This window comes from Monopterus albus, unplaced genomic scaffold (genome assembly GCF_001952655.1).
Source record: "Monopterus albus unplaced genomic scaffold, M_albus_1.0 scaffold88.1, whole genome shotgun sequence".
NCBI lineage: Eukaryota > Metazoa > Chordata > Actinopteri > Synbranchiformes > Synbranchidae > Monopterus > Monopterus albus.
The window spans coordinates 320,083-345,873 of record NW_018127968.1 but is presented as its reverse complement, the minus strand read 5'-3'; the positions used below and the strand labels follow the sequence as shown (position 1 = coordinate 345,873).

At 40.0% G+C, this 25,791-nt stretch overlaps 2 protein-coding genes across 5 annotated transcripts; both read left to right on the top strand.

Moving 5' to 3' along the window:
• Window positions 1-874: 874 nt before the first annotated feature.
• LOC109964383 (sorting nexin-4-like) lies at window positions 875-8,304 on the top strand. Of its 4 annotated transcripts, XR_002275505.1 has the most exons (15): window positions 875-1,031; window positions 1,907-2,031; window positions 2,590-2,743; window positions 2,936-3,085; window positions 4,444-4,491; window positions 4,728-4,783; window positions 4,867-4,939; window positions 5,444-5,505; window positions 5,774-5,839; window positions 6,013-6,102; window positions 6,433-6,532; window positions 6,722-6,867; window positions 7,159-7,273; window positions 7,415-7,548; window positions 8,038-8,304. XR_002275505.1 is itself a non-coding variant. In XM_020607661.1 (14 exons), the coding sequence occupies exons 1-14, from the start codon at window positions 939-941 to the stop codon at window positions 7,460-7,462; spliced, it is 1,326 nt and encodes a 441-aa protein (XP_020463317.1). In that variant the 5' UTR covers window positions 875-938; the 3' UTR covers window positions 7,463-8,304. The 4 variants fall into 4 exon arrangements, 3 of the variants coding, with proteins under 3 accessions (XP_020463317.1, XP_020463318.1, XP_020463319.1); XM_020607661.1 differs by having other exon boundaries at window positions 7,415-8,304; XM_020607662.1 differs by having other exon boundaries at window positions 876-1,031; window positions 2,602-2,743; window positions 7,415-8,304.
• A 1,903-nt stretch (window positions 8,305-10,207) lies between these two features.
• LOC109964398 (cell surface glycoprotein 1) lies at window positions 10,208-25,318 on the top strand. Its single transcript, XM_020607689.1, has 13 exons — window positions 10,208-10,268; window positions 15,869-15,984; window positions 16,480-16,554; window positions 16,642-16,716; window positions 16,804-17,134; window positions 18,166-18,257; window positions 18,463-18,574; window positions 19,077-19,112; window positions 21,687-21,713; window positions 22,179-22,199; window positions 23,831-23,944; window positions 25,062-25,121; window positions 25,212-25,318. Exons 1-13 carry the CDS (start codon window positions 10,208-10,210, stop codon window positions 25,316-25,318), a joined length of 1,227 nt encoding a protein of 408 aa, XP_020463345.1.
• Window positions 25,319-25,791: the final 473 nt, after the last annotated feature.

The window sequence follows — 25,791 nt, the reverse complement described above, 5'->3', positions numbered from 1 at the left end:
TATGTATAAAGCCAGGAACAATTTATTACCTGGTGGAATTCAAAAACTATTTAATGAAAGGGAAGGGGGATACAATCTAAGGGGTCAGTTAAATTTAAAAATTCATGCTATACGTACAACCAAAAAAAGATTTTGTATTTCCATAAGTGGGGTAAAACTATGGAATAATTTAAGTGTAGACATAAAAAATAGTAATAGAATTGAGGAGTTTAAATATAAATATAAAGGTATGTGTCAATCAAGATATATGCAAGAACAGGCTTAATGATTAACCAGATGGAACATTGTGGGTGTGGTGTATGAATGTTAACACTTTGTAATAATTCTTTAGTATATTACTTGTGTGGTGTAGAAGATAATTATCTATGTAGAGATACTGCTTGCAAACCAATGATGGTAAGATGATGTCATGGGGTAGGACTGGATAAGTCTGACTTCTTCCTACTCCATTCAAGCATGTACTAGGTATAAGCACATTGATATTGGATTAGCATTTGTTGGATATGTGTGAAATTATGTGTGTTGATATATCAACTGTCTTTACATGCTTGAAAGAATAAATAAATCAATCAAAAATCACCATCTTGTGGCCTAGCCCTATGCGTTTTGAAAACGTGCACATGAACACAAGGGAATTACAATTTTATTGTGCATTGTTTATGTTAGGACAATTCCAAGGTCCGATTACTTGCACTTAATTTAAATCACTAACAACTGCATTGTTGTGTTTATGCTGCCGTATTAGTTTATGTTAGACCTTGTTCTTATATTATATAGTTAGTTCGGTTTTTTTGGATCCATTGACTACTTTTGACACCATTTATTTAATTCGAAACATTATGTTGGTCAGCGATTCCCTGCTTCACCTCAAAGAGCGCATGCGCACAGGAAAGGAAATAGTCTGCCAGCTCAGCTGACAACAGAGGTACACTTCGGCTATGATGGCAGACTCTGGAAGTAGCGAAGAAATAGCTGTGATTGGTAACACCGACCTCATATCAGATGAATCAGAGAACAACCTTATAAACACGGTTGTAGTTTTTGTTATTTACATAAGAAACATATCTGAAATGTGAAAAGCCAGTCTAGTGAAAACTTCTTCAAACAGATACCGCAGTGCTAGCTAGTTGGAGTTAGTGACATGGAGCCACGGAGACTTTTCCACTCGCCTTTTCCAAAAGCTGCTCCAGTTATTGAACGTTGACCGGCTCCAGAGTTGCATTTAACAGTTATCACGGCATAATGCCGATAAAATTACTAAGTGAGTTATAGTTGCTTTTGCTAACTGTAGCTTGAAGCTAACGTTACTTTGCAAACTTTACTCCTGGTGTTAGCTTGTTAGCTAGCAGGCTAAACGCTAAGCCTAAAGTTTTGTTTATATTAAGTTTGTCTAATTCCTCTTTGTGTTCTGCAAGTCCAGTCTTAATAGCCGTGGTTACTAGTAAAAGAAGACTATTTCCGGATAGAAATGCATGTTCAGCCCTTCCTTGATGGTAGCTGTGTCTAGTCTAATCTTGTGATGAGCGCACAGATGCCGTAACCCTGTGTAAAGAGATCACTGTGAGATCTTCCTCTGTGAGAGATCATTGTTATGGTGTCTTCAGTAGCAAAACAACCGCATGCCCCCTGTGTTTATCTGGTTTCATGCTTGAATGCATGAATGGAGATTAATATAATACAGCGTTATTCCCCTCCCTGGAAAATAGTTTATTCACTTATCCTCTGAGAGCCACAGTCTTGGTCTACATACACCTGTCCGTTCACCTGATGTAACCTTTCCTGATGTGATATCCCCTCTTATAGTTGTCACATACCTTGATGTTCTGCTTTCCCTTTCACTAATTTTCTTTTTTTCTTGTCCCCACACACTGTTTTTTGTTTGGTTTTTGTGTGTGTGTGTATGTAGATGGTGGAAAGAGAGACAGCTCTGTTGAGAAAAATGGAGATAAATGTGACAGAGGCAGAGAAGAGATCGGGGAAGAACACTGTCAACATGCAGGAGACCTATACTGTCTACCTCATAGAAACACGGTAGGTCATCAAGTGGGACATCTAGTTTTCTGATACCATTTCATTCTACATACTGATTCTGATATAGGGTAACAGCATATTCTAACAGTTTACACTTAAACCTTATCAGTATCAAAAGCACCCAGGACATACTTGCTCTGTCCTGCACAATTTTATCTCATAATCTTCCCAGAGTAATTAAGCCAGACATTTTCATGTAGGGATAAAGTTTTAGATGCAGGTGTTTTAATTTGGTCTTTTGTCTCTGTGTTTTTAAACCGTGACCAAATATAATAATTGCAGCTGACATATTTATGTTCCTTAACAATGCATAGACTAAAAGTTTTGTCATTGGGTAAAATAATGTTTTTCAGTAAGTACTATTTGCCACATACAATACACACTTTATTTAATTGAACCTGGTGAAATTTTCAAGCAGCACAACAACTTGTGCTGTATGTGTGAAATGTCTTTTCCAAGCCCTGCTCAGGAAATGTCATTGGAAAAGTTAGATGTACGATGTTGCTCTTTCAGTGTCTCAGGTTGCTTTAAACAAGTACAGTGGCTCAAATGTCATAGCTTGTATAATAGGCCAGCTGAAACTGTCCCTGAGGGAGGCACACCAGCCGTACCTGACACTCTGTGGAGACGCTACAGTGAGTTTGAACTGCTCAGGACATACCTCCTGGTCACCTACCCCTACATCATCATTCCTCCACTACCAGAGAAAAGAGTGAGTGGCATGTATAATTTACACTTATAGCTAATTAAGATGGATTGCATATCATTAAAATTAGGTATAGAACAACTTAATCTGTGCAACATTTACTGAGTTTTTCTTTCTTAGTTTTCGCTCCAGTCCTTCCTCACCCTGACCTTTTAAGTAATATTTACTTTTTCTTTTTTCTCCCCGGACCTGTTGTAGGCAGAGTTTGTGTGGCACAAGCTGTCAGCAGATAACCTCGACCCAGATTTTGTTGAGCGACGGAGAGTCGGCCTGGAAAACTTTCTGTTGCGTGTTGCATCACATCCTGTCCTTTCTAATGACAAAATCTTCTTCCGCTTTCTCACAGAGGTTAGCATTCAGTCTTGCATCACATAATTTCCCTTTAAAGTCTGCATGCACAAATGTGCACAGTCACAGTTTCACAGAGATTTCAAACTGACATTAGCAACAGTTGAAGAGAATGCATTGGTGTTAACTTTGGATATTGCCTAATTGATAAGAAATAGAGAGGAAATATGATACAACAGTCATACAAACAGTGGTTTCAAAGTGATAATATGTGTCACAGAGCTACTGCATGTACTGATACCAGGCTGAATACCTACTAGCACAAACTGATACTTTGCTGTTTATTTGTCAGTATGGATATAAGAATATGGTGATTTGATGAGACTTTATTCTGCCAGGGCACACAGTTCTGCTGCTGTACAGTACCAAATAATTGAACAGGAATAAACATTGTACAGGTATTAAATACCTTGATATTTTTTTAATGATTTACTCAAGATGAATACTAAAAATATTAAAAAACATCTCAAAAGATTCAGCACTCAGGGATGCATAAAAGTCTGTGGTTTGCATTAGCCCCTGATGTTATTACTGATTGCATTTGCCCACATTCAGCACAGAGAACAGTGCATAATCATCAGCAACAACATTCACAGTCAAACCTTGCTATGGTTGGTTTGTTTGGTTAAGGCTTTAATGGAATGAGGGATGAAGAGGTGTTTGCTTAGCCTGCTTTGAGGGACTCTGAAGTGCCTGTCTGAGTATTTTTTTACAGATGTAGAGATGTATTGTTAAGGTTGACTTACTGAGTATGGTTAGGAGAGAGCAGTTCCATAGCTGCTGCAGTGAATGAGGAGGATGTGGGGTTGCAGGGAGGATGCAGAGCTGAAATCTACAAAGAGGTGTCTGGTGAAAGCTCTGAAGTTCTATAAGCCTATAAGCAAACAGGTAGGGATGTAATTGTTGTCCTTTTCCAGAGATAATGTACAGCTGCAGAATCCAGTGACGTCTGAAATATTAGGGCCCATGCAGGTTTGACTTCCTCTGCATGTCTTCGGTAAAAATGCAGCCAAGCCATCTGGGCCTGTGGCTGTTAACATCTTTAAAAGACTGTAATGAAAAATTGAAATATTAGGGCCCATGCAGGTTTGACCTCCTCTGCATGTCTTTGGTAAAAATGCAGCCAAGCCATCTGTGCCTTTGGCTGTTAACATGTTTAAAAGACTGTAATGAAAAATGAACTTGTCACATCCACTAGTATTAATATGATTTACTGTTTTTGTCAAAGTGCTTATCAGACACAGTGGGTTCACTTACATTAGCCAGTTCATGTGTGATGAGGACGATCAGCGAATGCCCCCTTTTTACACAGTATAACTGAAATTCCTGTCTGTTATGTGCCAATCATCTGTCCTCAGGAGAAGGGATGGAGGGAGGCTGTTTTGGAGACAGGTTTCCAAGACAAGGTAAAGTGTTTTTATCTCTTGTTATTCTTTTTTTTTGGATATTACTCATCTGCTTTCACAAGCATCCAGTCAGTTGTTCTTGTTGACTTGCTGTCAATGTTTTAATCGCATCTGTTTTGTGATAGTGAAAAGGTGTCGTCATAGATCATATCAAAGGCATCTCTTCAAAGAATCTCCTGTGGTGCTGTATGCAAAATAAAACCCAGCTTGACATGTGCGATCTTGTTCTCCACCAGGTTGACTCCAGACTAAAATCTCTGAGCGCCATGTTCAGAGTCAAGAACCCTGACAAGTAGGTGTAAAACTCACATCGGTGAAATATTTAGATTCAGTTAAACGCAGTTTGATTCATGACTCATTTATTATGTTTTTCAGGCGTTTCACAGCACTGAAGCAGTACAGTGATGAACTAAACACTGTCATCTCTCATTTACTCAGGGTGCGGGCGGTGAGTTCTGGAATATGCAAACACATGCACACACACACCTTTATATAACTCAGTTTTCAGGTTTGGCCTGTGGTTTATGCTTTTTGCATATTATATTGTAAAACATGGGCATCCCCTTTCTGACTGCCTGTACAGGTCCACGTTTTACCAACATTTAGTCTGCCAAACCCCTGCCTAAGAAAATGATCTGAGTATGTAGTTTACTTTGTTCATCAGTTACTTCACCTCACCCATTCTGTCAGAGGCAGTTAATACATGATCAACTTATGCGAGCCCCCGTGCTGTGATTGGCGCCTGAATCTATTTATGAACCAGTATTTTGCAGGGTATATTTTTTTTCTCTCTATAAAGATAAGTTAAAAAGTTGTGTCTGATAGCAAGTGTGGGCTGATTCTCAGTAAACATTTTCAAGTAGTCATTTGAGTCAATGTTTGTAACAAATATATCAACTAAGGAATTGTTTGAAATAGCAAACATCGCTCCTAATGATTGGTTTGGTTTTAGAGAGTGGCGGACAGGCTGTATGGCGTTTACAAGGTCCATGGTAACTACGGCCGAGTCTTTAGGTAAGAAACACCTGTTGTCTTGGTACTGCATTTCTACATTATTAAAATAATAGTTTTAGCCTAAAAGAGCACAGTACTATACATGTAAACAAAATATAGCATTAACAAGCCATAAGACATTTGGTGCATTTATTGTGTCCAGCTATCTTTGATCGACTCAGTGGATGCACAAATGGTAGCACACAAAGCACCAGTTTGTCTGTTGATTATTTATAAGAGAAACTCTTTAGGCTTCAAGTAAAGTCCACCTGATCTGTTATCTCTCCAGTGAGTGGAGTGCTATAGAAAAAGAGATGGGAGACGGGCTACAGAGTGCTGGTCACCACATGGATACGTAAGTGGTAGACCACAGACACACTCCAACTAGCGCAGCCTCTCATACATTTCACTGTGTTTATAGTAGTAATAGACCGGTCCCAGGTTGAGGCGCATTCACACACACACTTACACCTAACGCATTTTGGCACAGGTTCATTTAGTGAATGTGACCTTGTATGTTGTGTACAGGTATGCTGCATCAATAGATGACATTCTGGAGGAGGAAGAGCACTATGCAGACCAAGTGAAAGAATACCTCTTCTACACTGATGCTGTCAGGTAAGTGTCTGTGTTTAAAAGAGAGACAAGTCATCACAAAACGTAGCAAGTAGGTACTAAGGTTTCTTTATGGCCTCATAGGTTTTTGAGTTCAGTAGATTATATACCCATTTGGTTTGAAAAAGTCTTTCTATAAAAAGACTTTTTAAAAAGTCTATTTGCGGTAAAGTGGAATTAACCTTAAGGATTCAAACAAAACAATCCTCTCTGTCGTGTTCCTGATTGTTTCTTATGTAAGTGACCCTGACATTCTCTAAGACTGGGCTTGGCTGCACAGGATGCTGAAACTGTGTATATAAAATATTATTGTGTGTTTGTGTGTGTATTAAGGTCAGTATGTAGGAAACATGAGTTGAGCCAGTACGATCTGGAGATGGCAGCTCAGGACCTCGCCTATAAGAAACAGCAGAAAGAAGAGCTGGCTACTGGGGTAACACACTAGCACACACTGGCTTGTTATGTCTCATTTTCCTCCACACATTTGGGGAAATACACAGGCACTACACACATGGGTCAAGGTTATTCACAGGCACTGTACATTATTCAACCTTTTTTTAATGAAAACATGAATGAAAATACTCATAAATGTCACGCTCTGGATTTTATTTTGTGTGTGTAGATCGTGCGAGTCTTCTCTCTGAAGGGGATGACCAGTAAACTATTTGGCCAGGAGAGCCAGGAGCAGAGGGAGATCAGGTTGGCGGCGCTGGAGCAGAGTATCCAGGAGGGCGAGGAAACAGTCAAAGAGAAGAACGCAGAGTGCCAGTAAGACTGATTGTAATTACGTGTGTTCCTCTTTCTTCTGTATGTAAATATGTAATGTGCTTTGTTGTCTAATATGCTTCACTTCAGGCATTTCAAATACAAAAGCTACTTGTATAAATAAAACAAAAGCAGGAAGTAGCATATAAGTAAGGAACAAGCCAACCTGTGAATTTTGTGTTCAGGTTGTTCTTCCTCTACCTCATCTTCTGTTCTCTGTCCTTCTATGCCTTGTCCTTCTCCTTCACACAGAATGTCTGATAACCATGTGTGTGTTTGTGATTGTGTCTTCAGAGAGTTTGTGCGAACAGCCTGGGAAGACATCGAACGTTTTAAGGAGCAGAAGGACAAAGATTTGCGCGAAGCGCTAATCAGTTATGCTGTCGTGCAGATCAGCATGTGTAAGAAGGTATGGGGTTCTGTTTTTATACTAATCTCCACAGTTCTTTTTTTGTTTTTTTTTTATGTGTCCTTGCCTGCTCAAAGGGCGTTTTGTGATGCTGACTCGCCTGTTTTTGTTACTTTAGCTGTCCTTTCTTAACTCTTCCAGGGAATCCAGGTGTGGTCCAATGCTAAGGAGTGTTTCAGCAAAATGTGAGCCACTGTTCCAGCCAATCACGAAGCACGAAAGCAATAGTCGGTCGGATTGCACAGACTGGGACCAGTACACTACAGTCTTATGGAGTATGTGCGCCAAATATTGCCTTCACTCGGTTTGTTATGCTAAATTGAGGCCAAAGAGAAAAATACTGTCTCATTTTCTCATTTTCTCTTTTTCTTTCACGCACACATTTATTTAGAACAAGGCACCAAGTCATTTAATGAGCTCGTGCCGTTTAACTCACCAGCACCACTATCTCTGATGTAACCTTCACACTGCAAATGATCCAAATTTCCCAGACTCCTCTTTAGCTGAAAGCATGTCCAAGAGGAAAACCCTGCAATAATAATGCATGATAGCTGCACGGTGGGTAGAGCAGCACAGGGTCTTTGACCTGTAAACCTCTTCAACCTTCTCATGACTGACGAATGCACAGCAGAGTGCTACTTCACTCATGAGAGAGGAGCTGCACATTTCAGCCAGCTGCTAATTTGACTCATTTTAGAGTCACCTGGCTTAAAACACATGGAAACTAACTGTGGTGTGTGCTTTTCCATATTTTACTTTTATAGATTCTACTTCTGGCAAGGGTTTTCACACTTTTTGGGAGATCTTTTGAAGGACTGAAACATGACAACTCCAGAAACCTCCTTAATGTACCAACTAGAACAGTAAAAGCTACACACATACAGACCTTTTCTTTGCTGTTAAGTTTTATCGCCTTTATACAAACATTGGCTTTGTACAATGGGGAAGTACAAAAGGTTGTTGACTTTCTCTGCCCGTTGTCAGTGTTTCTGATAAGATACAACTACAATAAATAATAGACCTGTGTTGAAGCAGTGCCTCAGAAAAAGAAAAGTGTTGACCAAAGTGTGGAAGTTCAGAAATGCTGAATCCTCATGATTTCCTTTACTATACCTGCAGATGTACAAGGTATATGCTACTTAAACCTTTCTCTTAAGATATGAGGTTGGAAAAAAGGTACAAAATGGATTTAACATCTGAAAATTGTTTTTATTTTCCCAACATCAAATCCTACCTTGTTCAGAATAAACAATCAGTTGACTGAAATAATTACAAATTGAGATTTTGTTTTGTTTTTTTATAACAAACCTGTTAAGTGAGGGAGTGTTTTTGTTTCTGTAATACCTGTGGCTAAGATACTATTAAACCATTTTCATTTTTAGTTGTTTTGTTGTGTTTTATGCTAAATAATGTACAAAGGAGTGAAAGATGATACAACCATGTGGCTGCTACATTTACAGATGACTGAGTCAAGCTGCTTGATTGGCAGTTGGTACGGTGTGTCTTCAGGGCTTAGAGTGGTGAGAAACTGGCTTTCAATTGGGAACACTGAATCAAATGTAATTCATCTATGGCAAAATAACACACAGCCTTAGTTTCCTATGTTAGGGTTGAGTTTTTTCCCATGATACCTGTGGTGAAATATAGATGGGCATGTTTATGTATTTACACTCATGTTACAACCAGTTTTTTCCCTATCTAGTCTTTTCATGCATAAGGTATCAAATCACACAGGGAGAGCTGGAGAGTGGAAAGACAGGGTTCAACCATAAAAATGGAATGAAGACTATAAGTTTTACATCCTTTTTTTTTAAGTAAAAGACTGAAAAATGTTCCTGTAAATGACATTTGATCGCCACGTATTTGATTGATAATAGACATTGACTTCTGAATGAATGGCGCCATCTGCCGATCTGAACCAGTAAAACAGTTCAATTTGGCACAGAAGCGTTTTAGAGAAACTAGTTTCCAGGAGATGAGTATGAGGAAAAGAAAATAGTCTTTTCAGATCCACCTACTGCTTGGTTTGCATGAAGTCATGTGTGGTTTTCCCAAATAGAAACCTAACATTACTTTTACATTTCAAAATGTAAAAGCAAATCCGTGAGCTCTTCACAGGTGACTGATATTTTAATAAATCCAAATAAATGACAGGCTTGTCATACTGCAAGACGGTACCTAAATCATAGCGATCCTATAACTTTATATGGTAGTGTTTTATAGGCCTAAGGATGTTGATATGGGAAATCATCACAGCACGTCTCCATTCATTTTAGGATACTTGGATCTTATCATCATTAACAACAACCTTTATTATGGACACAGCAATTGAGGGTCCACAGAAAAATACATGCAATAAAATAATATGCAGATGGAATGCAACATAATTCAGTATTAAGATCGCACAAATGCAGTAAGACTATTATTAAAATAACGGGGACACGTGTGGCTCCGCTTTTACAGCCGAGATACGTTATTACATCATTGCGCTGTGTTTAACGGGATGATTACTTGAATGAGAGCTTTGACTGTTTTGTCGCACTAAACACGAGTACAAGTTGTTTGTAACAGTCATAACATAGGAATGATATTGGCAAAACCATTACCAATTAGCGGGGGGATTGATGCCATCACAGCACCGTGCACTAGGCCCCGCTGCCTGTCTGCTTGTACGTGGGCGAAGAGACCCGCCCACGTTAATCAAGACTGGATTTCTCTCCCAATCCAGACAAAAGGGGAGGACGATTAGAGGCGGCGCGCACTGGGCTGTGCACCAAAGCACCTTGGAGACACCACGGATTTGATCCGACGCACCAGCACATTGACGCACGCCCTCCAGTACCACCTGAAGTCCCAAGCCGGTTAATTGTCCTGTTTGAAGGCCGAGAAAAAGGAGATTGGTCCCAGTTTCATTCGCTGCGCCGTGTTCCCATGATGTCATACCTGTGGATTCTGCTGCTAGGAAGCCTGCTGGCCACAAGCGCCAGAGCACAAGGTAATGATTTATATCTAGCTAATTCAGCGTAGTGTTTGGCTGCATGCAGGTGTGTTTATTCATTTGCATGTACTTCAAATATCTATCTATCCATATGCATTCCTGTATGTCAATGTGTTGGTCATCTTCATCTTGGTCTCCATTTCTCTCTCTCTCCTCCTCTGGTTCTCACCTGATTTTCTTTCTTTCTCTTTCCTTTGCCAGTGTTCCTCATTACTGGTCCATCCCAGTGTGTGTGTGTGTGTGTGTGTGTGTGTGTGTGTGTGCACTTGCCAGCCTCTTTAGCTGGTCTCTCTACCAGCATGTCAGTTCACGTTTATCCGTGTTCTGCATGTTTTAATCTGTTTTGACTTCATGAATTATAAAAGCTCACACACTCCTAATCCTTAGTGTAAGTGTTCATTGCAGCCCAGACAGTATCAATGAAATAGGTGTGTCATGTAACGTGGCCGTCTCCTTTTGGTCATAAATTCTGGCCCACAGGGGTGTGGTGGACCCTTTGTCCTTGCAATAAGTAATTCTTTCTCGTTTCTGTGTCATCCTGTTTCTCCCGTTTATCTGTATATTTGATCCCTCTTGCCTTTTAAATTTTTCATCTCAATTTGCTTCTCTGTATCTTTCATTCTTTATTTCTTTTTGCTCTCTCCTCTTCCTTTTCCTTCGTCCTCAGCCGGCCCATGGGTCCCTTCCCTTCCCTATGGCACATGCAATGATTTCAGTTTGTTCAAACGCACGTTGCAACTCAGAGGGGGAGAAAGGAAGCACTGAGACCAAAACAGATATGGGGGGAAAATAGAGGGAAAGTAGGGGAGATGCTGGAAAAAGATAAAAGAGAAATGTTGTAGCCACTGGAGAGGGTGAAAACCAAGAGATATACATGGAAGAAAAGAGAGAGAGTAACAGTGAGCCTTGTTGTTATTAAACAAACAGAATTTCAGTTGAACGTTGGTGCACTTGGATGTGATCTGGTGCAATCTGACTCTACCAGTTCACATTATATTAGCAGACAAACCACAAGAGAGAAAGCAGTCTCACACGTTCCATTGTTTTTCTTTCTCTTTACGGCACACAGTAATTACTGAACTGTAACCTCACTGGAAACCTAGTGAATACTGGTGTACTGAGGACAGGAAAACTCACTGGGTGCGGTTGCTCATTTGCATACATGTGTTTGTACCCCAGTTCATAGTCACACTTAAACAGATGATCATGCTAGTTCAGTTACAGTGTGTGTAAGTTGTAACAGTGAATGATAGGGAGTGTCGTGGTAACTATATCCAGTGCCAGCTGTAGACAACACCCAGTAACAGAACTAGTTTCAGCACCTTCCTCTCCCTCAGGGTCCTCAGCATCCCTCTCTCTCTCTCCCCTGTGCGTGTGTGTGTGTGTGTGGGGGGGGGTTTATACCTCTAATGATTTTAATCTACAGATGGACGTGTAGAAGTGAGTGTGCAAGCTGGTTATAGAATGCATGAGTCTTAGAGGCAGGCGAAAGAAAAAAGTGTCGTTTAGTTTGTGCAGACTTGTGTTTACACCTTAAACAACCAACATGCCCCCATGCAGGCAGTTTTAAGGTGTGCATGACTGACACAGCACTTTTTGTGCCATAAATACAAAAGAACCATACCTCGCAGAACAATGTGGTGTATATCTGACACACATGCAGTTTCTATTATGAGGCAAGGTTTAAGCTATTGGGTACATACATGCCTGTACTTGTATTATTACTGCACATCAGCCACTCACAACAGGTACAGCAATCTCATAAAAGAAGTCAGAAGAACCATTTCCTTCTCTCCCTTTGTTCTCTAACTTGCATCAGACTCCAATTTATGTCATGTGGACCGGGAAGTCCTGCGCATTACATAGCTGAAAGTGAAGTGCATTGACGTAGCTGTTCTTTTGTTATCCAGAAAACAAGCAGTAAATATGAGAGAAATGAAAATAATTTCAGTTCCTATTATTGGGCTTTCCAAGAAGTGATACCAGGTGCCAAGGTAGATGGTTCCATCACATCATCTTTTGAATTTGTACATCATGTTTCACCAGGTGCCAAGGTAGATGGTTCCATCACGTCATCTTTTGAATATCAGAACAGCAGTACCAGCATCGGGCACTGGCCCTGACACTTCCATGAAGTGTGTGAAACATGATGTACACTTAAGGGACAGTCTCCATGGTATAGGGCTATTCCACTCTTATCACATACGTTTAAGCAATTTAATACTGCATGTACAGTATGTCTTCCCTTTTAATCAGCCATGTTTCTTATGAACCCTGTTTTTACCTCTTTCCAGAACAATTTTCATTCTTACCAACAGAGCTGTTTGCAGAGCATGCTGATACATGCAGCGTGCCCACTGTGGTGGTTCAGGTTCAGGTTCAGGTTCAGGTTTACTGCCACTTCTACATGCGTGACATTTTTTATATACAGGGAAATGTAATACTGTTCCTCATGGGCCCAGTGCAACACATATAAGTACAAAACATACATATATCCAAAAAAACCCCAAGTACGTAGAGACGTACACTTGAACACTGTAAATTAAAAACTAACATGTACAAACATCACTTAAAGATAATTGCGAGTACTATTACATGAGCAGAAACAGCTGGAACGTTAACAAGGTCCAGTATGTTTTCTCCACTTGTAGCAAACCTGATGTGATGGCTGAATTTTCAGCAAACTGTCTTTGTATTTGCATGACTGCAGCGGTTCCACTGGGATGTGTGTTCATGGCTGATGTTGATGTACAGTACAGCGTTCACAGTGCCTCAAATTTCGCTTGCTGGAACATAATGACCTGGGAAATGGATCTTATTATAATGGTATTGTATAAGGGGTGTTTTCAGTGTTTCAGCAAGAAAGGTTTATTTTCTTTTTAATCACAGAAACATTTTTATGCTTGTTATCAGCTACTTTTCGCTTCAAGTTACCCATTATTCAAAAAATTCATTCAAAATTTTAGGTCTTAGAATACTGTCTTCTGCTCACTATATAGACGTTTAACAGAATAGCGAGGCATTTTCAGAAACATGCTTATTTGCTTTCGAAGATTAGAAGAAGAATGTCTGTACGCTAAATGTAAAGCTACACCCAGAAGCCCTTTAGTTTGTCTTAGCATAAAGACCAGAACAGGGGGAAACATGGCTCTGTCCATGAATTCTCCATGGTACTATATGTCTTGTTTGTTCAATCTGTACAAAAACCAAAGTGTAAAAATGGAAAGTTGTGGTTCACTGGGTGATTATGCTACTTCAGAACTGGCTATAAGCTTTGCTACCAGTGTATCAACCCACTTGACTAGTCTTAACAAAAATACATGGTAATTAACAGTATTATTTCCCCACATGTGTAAACTGGCTTGACTTGAGAGTTTTCCTCTGGGGAAAAGCATGTGGAGAATATGCAGTTTAACACCACACATGTTCTACAGTCCCACACAACAGCGTGCAGCCGTGTCAGAGATACAATACACAAATGAGTCATCAGCCTCAAGGGGAAGCAGTGGCAGAGCAACAGAGGGAGTAAAGTGTTTGGTAGAGAGACAGAGAGGAAAGGCAGGAGACGGCCTCAAGAAAAAAAGAAAAGAAGGGAAGCAGTGAGAGAGGTTATGATTATGATGTGCAACAGTTTGTTTCATTCTTGCGCAAAACAGGACACTGCTTACTCAAGTGTGAGCGTGAACTTACATGCGACGGTTTCTATCAGATGATTCAATAGCTAATAATCTTTACGCGTGTGTGAACATCTGATTGTACATTTGAACTGAAGGAGAAGGAAAAGGGGTTTAATGCACGTGTGTGCATGCATGCAAGTGTGCGTTGGTGGGTGGGGGATATATATGAGTGTATTTGTAATAGCGGTAGTTAGAGGAGGAAGTGGCAAACTGATAGATGGGAACAGAATGTTCTATAGAGCGCTAGGATAAAAAGAGAGGGAGAGTTTGTGTGTGTGTGGGGGCAGGCGCTCTCTCTCTCTCTCACACACACACACAGTGGAGTTATATGAGAACCATATTTGTCACACACGTGCAGATACTGTAAGTAAAATGCCATGGGAAGAAGTACCAGCTCACCTCCACATACACTTAAGTGAAAACATAAGCATAACTACATGAATAAAAGCAAACGAGTTTAACAACTCAACTAAATATACCAATAAAAAAAGTTACTGGGCATGTTTCCTGTACGCTGGTGAGCGATCAGCTGGCATCTAAACGTATTTCCACCTCATTACCTTGAATGACATGCTACAGTACATCCTTGATGAACGGGCTGTGAAGATAGTGAAACAGACATACAGTACCTGCATGTACGTGCACTCTCACATGCAGTTCTGTTCAGATCTGAATGCAGTGATTCAAGTTGGCTGTTTTGGTTCAGTGACATTCACTGGAAAAACAGGGAGTAAGAGAAACAAAGAGCTTGTTATTATCACTGTGTTGGTAACCATGCTGTACATCTGCGTGCCTCGTGTTATTCGCTTTTCAGTGCATGAGCACATGTGGTGTGTATTTAGCCATGCTGGTGTGCGCTTACGTGTGTGTATGGATTTTTTCTGATAAATGAATGTCTGTATTTGTGTGCATGAAGAATTACAGGGTGTCACGGTGCCGCTGGCCTCTAGGGGGTTTATAGTGTGATGGAAATTCTTCAGCTATATTCATTCTCTCCCTCAAGGCTTCACTGGCTCTGATACAATTGCGCTTGGCAAACACACCAAGCTTTCATTGGAAATGTGCTTGGCAATAAACTGCCAAAAAAATGATGATGAATTATTTTATGTACAAATACTGAGAAAGAGAGTTTTGCTACTGAGCAGCATTGTCCTGGTAATTGGCATTACTTTCTGATTAGTTACTTTTGTCAGTGTTGGCATTACAGTTTTTTCCAACCTGAAGAACAGCTTCACTCATACTGTAATTAATAGATGGCTACATTATGTCTTAGCTAATGGGTTGTATTTGTATTTGGAGAAAGGCACTGCCCAGATGAACCAGCATCACAGTGCTGCTGAAGTCAGCAAAGTGAGAAGCAAGTCCGACTTTGCTGTTTCAGCTTCTCGCATGCAACAGGGGAATGTGACAGCACTAGCTCTACACACACACACACACACACACACACCATGCTCTTTGTATTTTCTCATTAGTACAGAGATGCAATGTCATTGCTCAGGTAAAGACTTATGATGCTGAGACAGGCCAGATCATTATACTGTGGCTGGAGCCTTAACATCAGACACCACTCAGGCCAGTGTGTGGCTCTGTGTACATGTATGCGTGTGTGTGTGTTATCTGTGGTGATAGTCACTTTAAAGAATGTTTTGAATGCACATCTTCACAGCCAGACAGATAATTTTAAAGATTATAAATGACAACAGATTAACAGTTTTTAATTACTAATGGTTACACTGAGTCAGAGTTTTGGTTTGGCCATTTGCCACCTTTCTTCTTTTCAAAGTGAAAATGGTACTTGTGTGATGTTTATTGAAGCACGAGGGTTTCAGGACAGCCCTGTCTCAGTAGTCAGCACTTCACTGGATGTGTGCTCTTTCTTCAATATTCTGGTGCTTTCTTCTTTCACACATCTCTGTGTAGATGACACAGACCCAACAGAGGACCCAACAGCTTATGAGAACACACCCTCTGAAGCAGATGCAGCCCCCAAGGTCAACGGAGAACCTGCCCCAGATGAGGAGGAGGAGGAGGAGGAGGTTTGTTTTGTTTTGTTTGAGTCTAGAAGGAGAGATGACTATGAGAAAATGAATAAATTATGTAAGAACCTAGCAAAAGACCAGTGTAAATACAGTTAGTTGGTTAGTTTCTAAGTTTGGGTGTCTGTGACATTGTTAACTTTCTTGGTCCTCACACCAAAATCTTGCCTAGCCAGGAACACTATGGGGGGGTCTGGGTCCTCTGAAAATAACTTAACAGTAGCCTTAATACAGTTTGACATGTGGAGACATATCAAACAGCTGAAAACTGTGCCTCACATTATTTCTTGGTTGGATATAGAAGGTTTATATGTAACATAAGTTTATAGGCTTGAAATAAACTTATAGCCTATTCCTGCTCTGTTCCTGCCATTTTTCAAGCTGCTTAGCCATTAAGCCCACTTAACGGTAAGTTTGGAGATTTGCTTTTCAGGACAATATCATTATATGAATATCATTTTAAGATATGTACTGTAAATGTTATGCCAAATACAGGGTGTGGTACCAAGGTTGAGTGAGCCTGAGTCTCAGCCTGAGCCCACTGCTGAGCCTGAAGCTGATGATGATGCGGTAAGTTTGGAGATTTGCTTTTCAGGACAATATCATTATATGAATATCATTTTAAGATATGTACTGTAAATGTTATGCCAAATACAGGGTGTGGTACCAAGGTTGAGTGAGCCTGAGTCTCAGCCTGAGCCCACTGCTGAGCCCACTGCTGAGCCTGAAGCGGTAAGTTTGGAGATTTGCTTTTCAGGACAATATCATTATATGAATATCATTTTAAGATATGTACTGTAAATGTTATGCCAAATACAGGATGTGGCACCAAGGTTGAGTGAGCCTGAGTCTCAGCCTGAGCCCACTGCTGAGCCTGAAGCTGATCATGATGCAGCTGCGACTCCTGCAAGTGAAGATGCAGAACTGACAGCTCCCACAGATGCTGATGCAGATGCTGATCCAGAACTGACAGTTCCTCCAGATACTGATGCAGATGCTGATGCAGAACCCACAGCGCCTGTAGCTCCTGCAGGCGATGATGCAGAACCGACGACTCCTGCAAACGATGACGCAGAACCAATGACTCCTGCAGATGATGATGCAGACCTAGCAGCAGACACAATGACTGGAGAAGCTACAACAACGCAAGGTGATCAATGCAAGCTGCAGTAAAACACAACAGCCACAGCAGAGCATGCCGTAACTCTGGGTCAGGCCTACTGGCAGAGGAGGGCTGGAGCTTTGTCTATGCACTCTTACCCTGTCATTGAATAGCCAAAGTAGCCTGATCAATAACACTGTTTATAATCAAAGCACAGAAATTGCCACAGGTACTGTATGTCTACTGGATCATAGAAACTCAGTTCACAGTTTTAATCATTTTAATCCCCCTATAGGGAACATACAGAATGTGGTACAGTTTAGTAACTTAAAATAACCTGAAAATACTGTACTGCTTAAAGTACCCCTATCAATTTCTAATGGTATGACATTAATATATTCTGACAGGCTAATACTAATTTTCCTGTTGCTGTGACATACCCAGTGTTATGTTACTTTAGATTTTTCATATCAGATAATCATGTTTTTTGTAGCTGTGCAACAGTTTATAATATTTCTTGTATGATATTAGATTCAGATCACATTTCACTTACTCTGTGTTACTCAAAGACTCCAGCGTAACGAATTATTCTGTTAACTCCAAAGAAACATTAACAGCCCGGGTCAGGCTGTAGATGTCCACCCGACTCTGAAGGATCAGACAGAAGAGCACAGGACAAGACTCACAAAAACACTTCTCGGACTTAAAACCTCCGTGTACCTGATAGTAGATTAGCTCTTGTAGCTAAACTGTGGGACAGTGGAACATCCACCCCTGGGAAAAACACCTGCAGCACAGGGCCTAGACTTACCTCAAATGTATAACTATAGTTATTAACTACAGCCTATATATCGTTCTCATTATAACATTAATAATTTAGAAAAATCTTTTTGCTCAGTTTTTAAAAATGTATTTAAATGCTAAAATTGGCTACAGAGTCCATCACAACAGCAACACAAAAGCCTTGCCCCCCCATAAAGCCTGCTTATGCTCTGGGTTAATGGTTGATAAAAATAAAAATACAAACTTCTGATCTACTGCTGTACTTGTCCTCCTCTGCTTTTGCCTCTACTGTCCAGCTCCAGCAGCTGATCCAGAAGCTGAGCAGGACGCAGATAAGGAAGAGGAGGAACCTACTACAGGCAATGAAACAACACCTGGTCAGGAGGAGGTCAGTATAACTAGCTTGAGAAAGGTTTAATCAGCATCTTGCTCAAACCTACTCTGACAAATACACTGTGGTCTATCAAACATCCACATTCCATATAAATGCTGATATGCTGTGTGCATCACCTATATTTATCAGAAGCTCTGCTCTTGAGAAGTGAATGTGTCCTTTATACATGTTCATATGCTATGTAACCACTATTTTATAGAGCGGACCTGATGACGACACCATGCCAGCAACAGAACCAGCTCTAGATGATGGGCAGGAGGAAGTATCTGATGTCCGTGAGAGAAAAGGATCGCCAAAGCTCAGAACAGCAGGTAAGGCCTCGTCCCCACAGGTGAGAGTGTACATTCAGCTTTAGGTTCAGGTGCATGTTTTCACACTCGTACCAGATAAATCATGATAAATCTCCTGTACTGAAAGTATAAGATTCTTCAATATATAGCAGATAAGTGAGTAGCCAATATTAAGACCCTCAGAATGTTTTTCTTTTTTACTTCTTAAATATACATCCTCCTCCAATTTCTTTGACACAAAATGACTTGTATTTTTTTTCTGATTGTACAAGTTGCGAGGACTGCAATGCTTTAACTGGCATGCATTCAGATGATTGTTCTGCCAGCAGAGATGGAGCAGCTCTTATATGAACAATTAAACTGTGAATGCACAATTTATATTTGAGATTAGAAAACAACTTTTCTGCTTTTGTAATTATCTGCAGCTGCACTGTTGTTGATAATGGTAACATTGTTCATTTTACTAAGAGGATTTTAGATGTTTGCATCAATCAGTGATCCTGGTCTCTGTCTTTGACAACAGTTGATGACGAAGATGATGGATCCAATGTGAATGCAGGTAAAGAGTTTTATTTTGCTCCTCTCCATCTGCCATTTGAACAATTTCCAAAGAGTAATCAGCCATATCAACTTTTCTAGATCCAAGTATCAGTTCAGCCAAACAAATGACCACAAATAATTGGTTTTCAGAAAGAGCGCTTCAGGACAACATAATTAAAACCAGTTTATCTCATTAACTGCAGTAACAGTGAATTTACAAAGAAGCTGACCTGTTTAATTGCTTAGAAATGTTGATTCCTCTATAGTATTTTAAAACTAGAAATGGAAACTGGCTAGGATATGAGTGAAGAATCTGCATGTGTTGTGTATTTACATCTCCACTCTGACCCCCGGAGAGGCCAAAATGATTTCTGTCATAATATTTATCAGTTAAAAATGTACATCCTGCTTACATGAGTTATCATGTACTGTACCATTTTCTGCCTCTCGTCATTTTCTGAACAAATTGGTAGGAAACAGATGAGATGCACAAATCACTGAGGAAGTGTGTGAAGTGGGATTTGGCCCAGACAGTTTTACCTCTTGAATTAGAGGTGATATAAGTAAGGACACCTCCAAAATGATCCCAGTGTGATCGCAATCAGGGTGTCACCCTCTATTGTTTAACCTCATCTGTAATTGTATTTTCGTTTCCATTCTCTCCCCCTTCTCAAACTGGAATTCTTGCTCTTTGTCTTCTGGCCTTTACACTGATCTCATATTAGCATTTCCAGTCCAAAATTTAGTTTTTCTTTGTCTATATCTGCTTATATCTTCTACTCCATCACTCAAGAATAGTCATTTTATGCTTGGCTGGCCATTAGCTTCTCCCTTAGTACTGCTAACAACCAACAAAGGTGGTGCCGCTGTGTCTTAAGGAGATGGTTGCCGTGGAGGGTTTCTTCTACCTGAGAAATGTCAGGGGACTATATATCCCCCTGCGGTGACAAGAGAAGGGTTGAGAAAACAGGAGAAGGTGGAGATGAGGGAGCATAGAAACTAATCAGAGGTGTCAGAACAAAAGGACAGAGAGATAAGAGCAGAAATAAGGGAAAATGGTAGAGAGGAGAAGATGTTCAGGTTTGTGGGAAGGCAAGGTAAGAATGAAAGAAGCTAGATAGAATGAGAGGGCCTGAGTAAAACCTGGCTCACATTTCAGAGGCTCTCAGCTGTAACAGATTCCCCTGCAAGCACAGTACATTCTCAGTGTGTTCGCATCTTTTAAGGTGAGAGAATGGCTCACTGGGTAATTATACCTCTGAAGCTCTGTCACTCCTAAAAAATAAATAGCCTCGCCCTGCTTAGTCTAAAACTGTTCTATAGGCTGAGTCACACGTGGTTTATTAGTCACTTGGGTTTTCCCCTAGTGGATACGTCAGAATAAGATATGATTCCTGACAGACAGTATCCTTTAATCTAAGTCAACACTAGTTCACTGTCACACCCTTGGAGCCGATAGTGTTTCACAATCTGTATCAAGGGGCGTTCGCTTGAGGCCATGAGGGACCGAAGTGGGGAGAGCTTCTAGAATGGTTGATATTATCATTAATTAGTTTAACATGTGATGGTGTAGTATACTGCTTTAGAGAGACAACATGCTTTTCATGAGCATCTGGAAGATATTCCTCTTGGGCGGAACAATGAAAAGAGGATTTTCCTACAGGGATTAATACTGCATTTAGCAAAGATATCTGTTTTTCTCCTCAGATATTTTCACTAGTACATATAAAATCTTAACAATAATTGTTAGCTAAATTGCATTAACACATTTCTTAGAAAAGTCATAATTAGGTTTTATTTCCCTGCCTTATTTGAGCAGATCAGCTAATTGAATTGCAGTCAGACAGTCTGTAGCATTTGACAACTTGAAGACTGTGCCTTGTAGACTGTGTTTTAAGAAATTTGTCTAGTAGATCTCTGTGATGTGAGAATGCCATTGTAATCTAATGAGGTTTGTTCCCATGATCAGAAATCAAATTAACTTGTTTTACCTCCTGGGTTCAGTTTAATTACTAGCCACAAGGCAATCTGACAACAAAGCAGGAACAAAAGAATCTCCCATAGCAGCGTCTCTCAGCATTTGCTTTCAGTTCCCCATCCTAAAGCTGATTCATCTAAGTCTGTATAATCATTATAATCTAGCACTTCTTTAGCGTTGTGTTACTAATGGCTTCAGCAAGTTGAAGCACGCTGTTATCTCACAGGCACATGCAGTCAGGCACCACAGGAGAATATACCAGGATTGTTTGCATATGGATCAAATCAAAGATCACAGAGAGAGATAAAGAGGGTATCTGTCTTCTTCAGACATTTTATATGTCTGTTGTTATAAAAGCATCTCTGTGAAAGGCACAGAAGGGGCGTGTCATGTGTGTGTCATGTGTTTCCAAACGGTAGGGCAGAAGCTCTAGACCTCTTAATGCCCTCAGGATTTAAAGAGAATAATCTTGCTCTTGGCTTCTTCCTCTTTGCCTTCTCTGCCATTTCTGTCACAACACTATTGTGGTAATTCAGCATTAATACAGTTCTAAGATAATGCCTTTTCCCCTCCACCCTCCCTTAACCATTTATTTCCCTTTGTTTCTCTCATTAGCACCTGTTTCTGGCACCTCAGGAGATGGTAAGACTGTTTTTGTGTTTATTGGCAAAATATGCACAATAATGACAAAAATAATCACATCACACCATCTCCAGTCCAAATTGCACAAGTTCCAATAATGGGACTTATTCTGAAAACTGGTGAAACACCCAGGATATGACTGCCATGGCCCTGACAATAAATACAGGCTCAGTGGAAATGCATCTCCTGTATTGTTCTAGTTCAAACAGTGTTGGGAACTTTGCATTTTTAAGAGTGCTTTACTAAGAAATGTGCTCCTGCTGTAGCTCTTCCATGGTGGCATGAACCTATGTTCCTGATTTGTCAAACTGGACATCAGATAGACTAGATTGATGGATGTGTGTTTGTGCCTGGTTCCCTGTGTATTGAACACCTTTGGTGTTTCCCCCTGTCATCACAAAAATGTGTGTAAATGGTGTAGTTTCATCTTTCTAATTGTATTTGTGCGTTCTTTGTTCTGAACAGGAGACAACTCTCAGACTCGAGGTAAGTTGACCTTCTCTTATCTTTTCCAGCCACCAATGCATTTCACTGAAATGCCTGCAGTAATTAAGCAGTAGTGCCTGGAGATACAGTATGGAAAGTTTTATGACAGTCAGCACATCTCTTTTCAGTATTAGCATTACTGCATCTGTTTAGGTAATAAGAGTATATGAATCAATTCATCTAACTCATCACACTGAACTGTATGATGACAGAATGTCCAAATGTCAGTCTGTCTTTAGCTGTCACATAGTAGTATAAGTAGTGGAAGTATTTTGACGCATAGTAGTATAAGTAGTGGAAGTATTTCGACGATCATTCCAAAGAAACCCTACTATCTAGATAATTGTATCTTATGACACAGTTATAGTAACGTAGCTAATGGATGATTGCAGTAATGTGATAGAGGCTGCGGTTGCTATACACCTGGTTCCTATACGTTTCCATACATTTATGTTTGTCTTGTCTGCCACTTTATCTGTCCCTGTACTCTGTGTGTGTCTCTGTGTTTCATTGTTCTGCATTTGTGCACACGCATGTTCGCACATGCCTGTGTCTGCGCCCACGTTTACTTCCTGTCACTGACTCACTACATTCTCCTGTTTATAATTCTGATGAATTTAATTCATGATTCATCATGATTCATCTTGATTTACATGAATTTTGTGACAAGGGAGTGGCATTAGCCACTCCCTTGTTTTTCTCACCTATCACTAGATTTATGATACTCTTTCAGTTTTGTTTCTTGTGTTGCTGACTCAAACATTTCACCCCCACATCCTTTCTCCTCTTCATCTCCCCTTTCATTTTCACTTAAGCTGAAGTCTCTCTAGAACACTAACACTGCCTCATAAGCTACTCTGTAATCCTCCTTTCTACCTTTTAGAGTAAATTCAAAGTGTTCACACAATATAGCCATTACATTAAGTCTTCTTTATGTCTGCTGTTTGATGCTAAATCTTAATTTTAAATCTTTAATTCATCAGTAAGAAAAAAATGTAGCTGTTACAGTACATGTATAGGTTATATAAAGTTGTCAATTACAGTCATAGAAAACAAATGATTACATTTATTGACAAACAGTAATTCTGTGGTATTTGTGCTAGTACTTGGATTTTTAATGAGTTACTTTGATTTCATTAAGATTTATTGTTAATATTAATGATCATCATAACACTGTAGGTTGTGTGCATTTGTTGTCTGTGCTTTTAGTTGACTATGAAAAGTATCTGCTGTATGCCAGCATGAAAACTGTTAAGATCAGTGTTGTCATAGTAACTGGGTTACATGTGCAGACAGATTTATGCTGTCACTATCGGTGCTTTTAGGAGTCTAGAATAGATGAGTGAAAAGTGATCAGGAAATGCAGGACCAAAATGATCCATATCTCTCACTCACACACACACACACACACACACACACACACACACACACATTCTCAGACATTCTCCATATGCAGGCGTTACACTGTAAAACATGCAGCACCATGCAGTCACATCTGCATCATCAAACATGTTCAAATGGATATGTTTTGCATTGAAATGGTGTTTTTATGATTAGATATTCATAAGCATCTTTAGCTCTGATTCCCTGGTGGTGTTCATCTGTTGTTGTTTTCTTGTTTCCTACAAAAGCCAGTTCCAGCTCTTTAGCAGGCATCCTGTGTGCAATTACTGTGGCGGCCGTGGCAGCAGTCACTGTATACTTCACCTATCAGAGGAAGAAACTATGCTTCAAAAATGGACAGGGTAATTATGTTAATTTTAGAAAAGCCTAAATAATACGATACCTAACTGAGGTACACAAGGTCTAATGTTTGACTTGTCTATACAGAACTTATACAAGAAATTCCTTTAGTTTCTTAAACAACGAACTGCAGCCTTTTCAAGAGTTTCCGTTTGGTGTCCACCTCATAAAAGTAGTCAAGGTCCAGTCACAACCTGAGCCTCTCCGTCTTGTTTACACAGTTCCATGCAGCGAGAAAGAATAAAATGACTTAGCATCATTTATCAGCAAACATTAATGCTCATCACAGAGTCAGATCTCTTAAGGGTCAGTCATGCTGGAGTGTACCGTACATTGTTGGATCATAGCAGAATCTCAGCCTTTAATCAAATGACCAGTGACAGATTCCTTCAGACAGACTGAAGTGTGAGGTTGGTGGGTTGTTTGGTTTTGGAGGTCAGCAGACTCAGCTTTATCCTTTAGAAGGTGTTGACATTTACAGTCAACTCACACACCCTGACTAGACAGCCAATTCAGCATAGTTTTCATTTATAGTCAACATGAACCATGGGCCATTCAGCATAAGTGATGTAAGGCAAAAAGTCAGATTCTGAATCAGGACTGTGCTGTGAATATTTGTAATAATAGCTAGTATTTATCCTGAAAGCCTAAATAAATTGAATTTAGCTCATTCCTCTGTGGATTTCTAGACAGTTCTGTCAGTATTAATAGACATAAATTATACCCCCTCAGCTGGAATATACTGTATATATGGAAGAGATTGGATTTGGTAACGTGAACAGCATGGAGTTGCTCCATTGAAAAGAAATGGGAAGTCCTGGATAGTTTTGCACTTTTACACCAGAAAAAAAATGAAACAAATGTTCATGATAGTGATAATGAGCAATTAGAGCTGAGAAATAATAACACCCTCAGAAACTCCCTCTAGGTGTTCTCTTTGTCATACTTAAGCTGCAAACTGACCATAGGGGACCCTGTGAAGCCATCTATGCTATGAATAGCAAAAGGAGTTAATTAGCTACATGCTTGTGAAATTCAAATTTGTATGTGATCCCTTGTCTGCTTCATTTCATCTGTCAGTGTTTTTGCATATTACTGACTTTCAGTCTCTCTGATTAGAAGCAGATCCAGAAGCTGGACGCAAAGCTGATAAAACAGAGGGCCAGTCAGATCCCCAGGGTATGAGACAGTTACATGCACATATATTTTAAGGAGATACAACCAAGGACAGTGCTTTTAAATTGTGTATATTTTTGTTTGTTTTTGCAGTCCTTAGCAACCTGCTGAATTTTTTTTTGATTACTCGCCTCCCTGGACCAACTACATTCAAGCAAAGTGGCACTCTCACATTTAGGCTCTTTCCTCTGAAGAGTTAAAATACTGTGAGGCCCCAGAGTAGGGCTGTGTGTGTGTATGTATGTGTGTGTGCGCACCTGGTATTACTCGCACTGTGGGGACTGAAACTGTTTACACATGCACATTGTGGGGACTCGGCTTTTCTTGTGGGGACCATGTAAAATTTTAGAGTGATGACTTGGTTTAATATTAGTGCTAGGGTTAAGCAAGGAGTGGTTATGGTTCCCATTAGGGTAAGTCTTCAGGAAATTAGTGTAAATCAATGTAAAATCCCCACGAGAGGATGAAAAGGAATGTGCGTGTGCATGTGTTTGTGTGTTGTCTGTATGCGTTTGTGTGTGTTCTTGTGTGCGTGCATATATGTGGGGAAGGAGTTAGATGGGAAAAAGCAACTAAATATAGATGAACCTTTGGGGTTTTATGATGTTAGAACCTAAGAATTCATTATGATTGACCAAACTTTCTACTGTAAACCAAATCTAACTTTTACTTG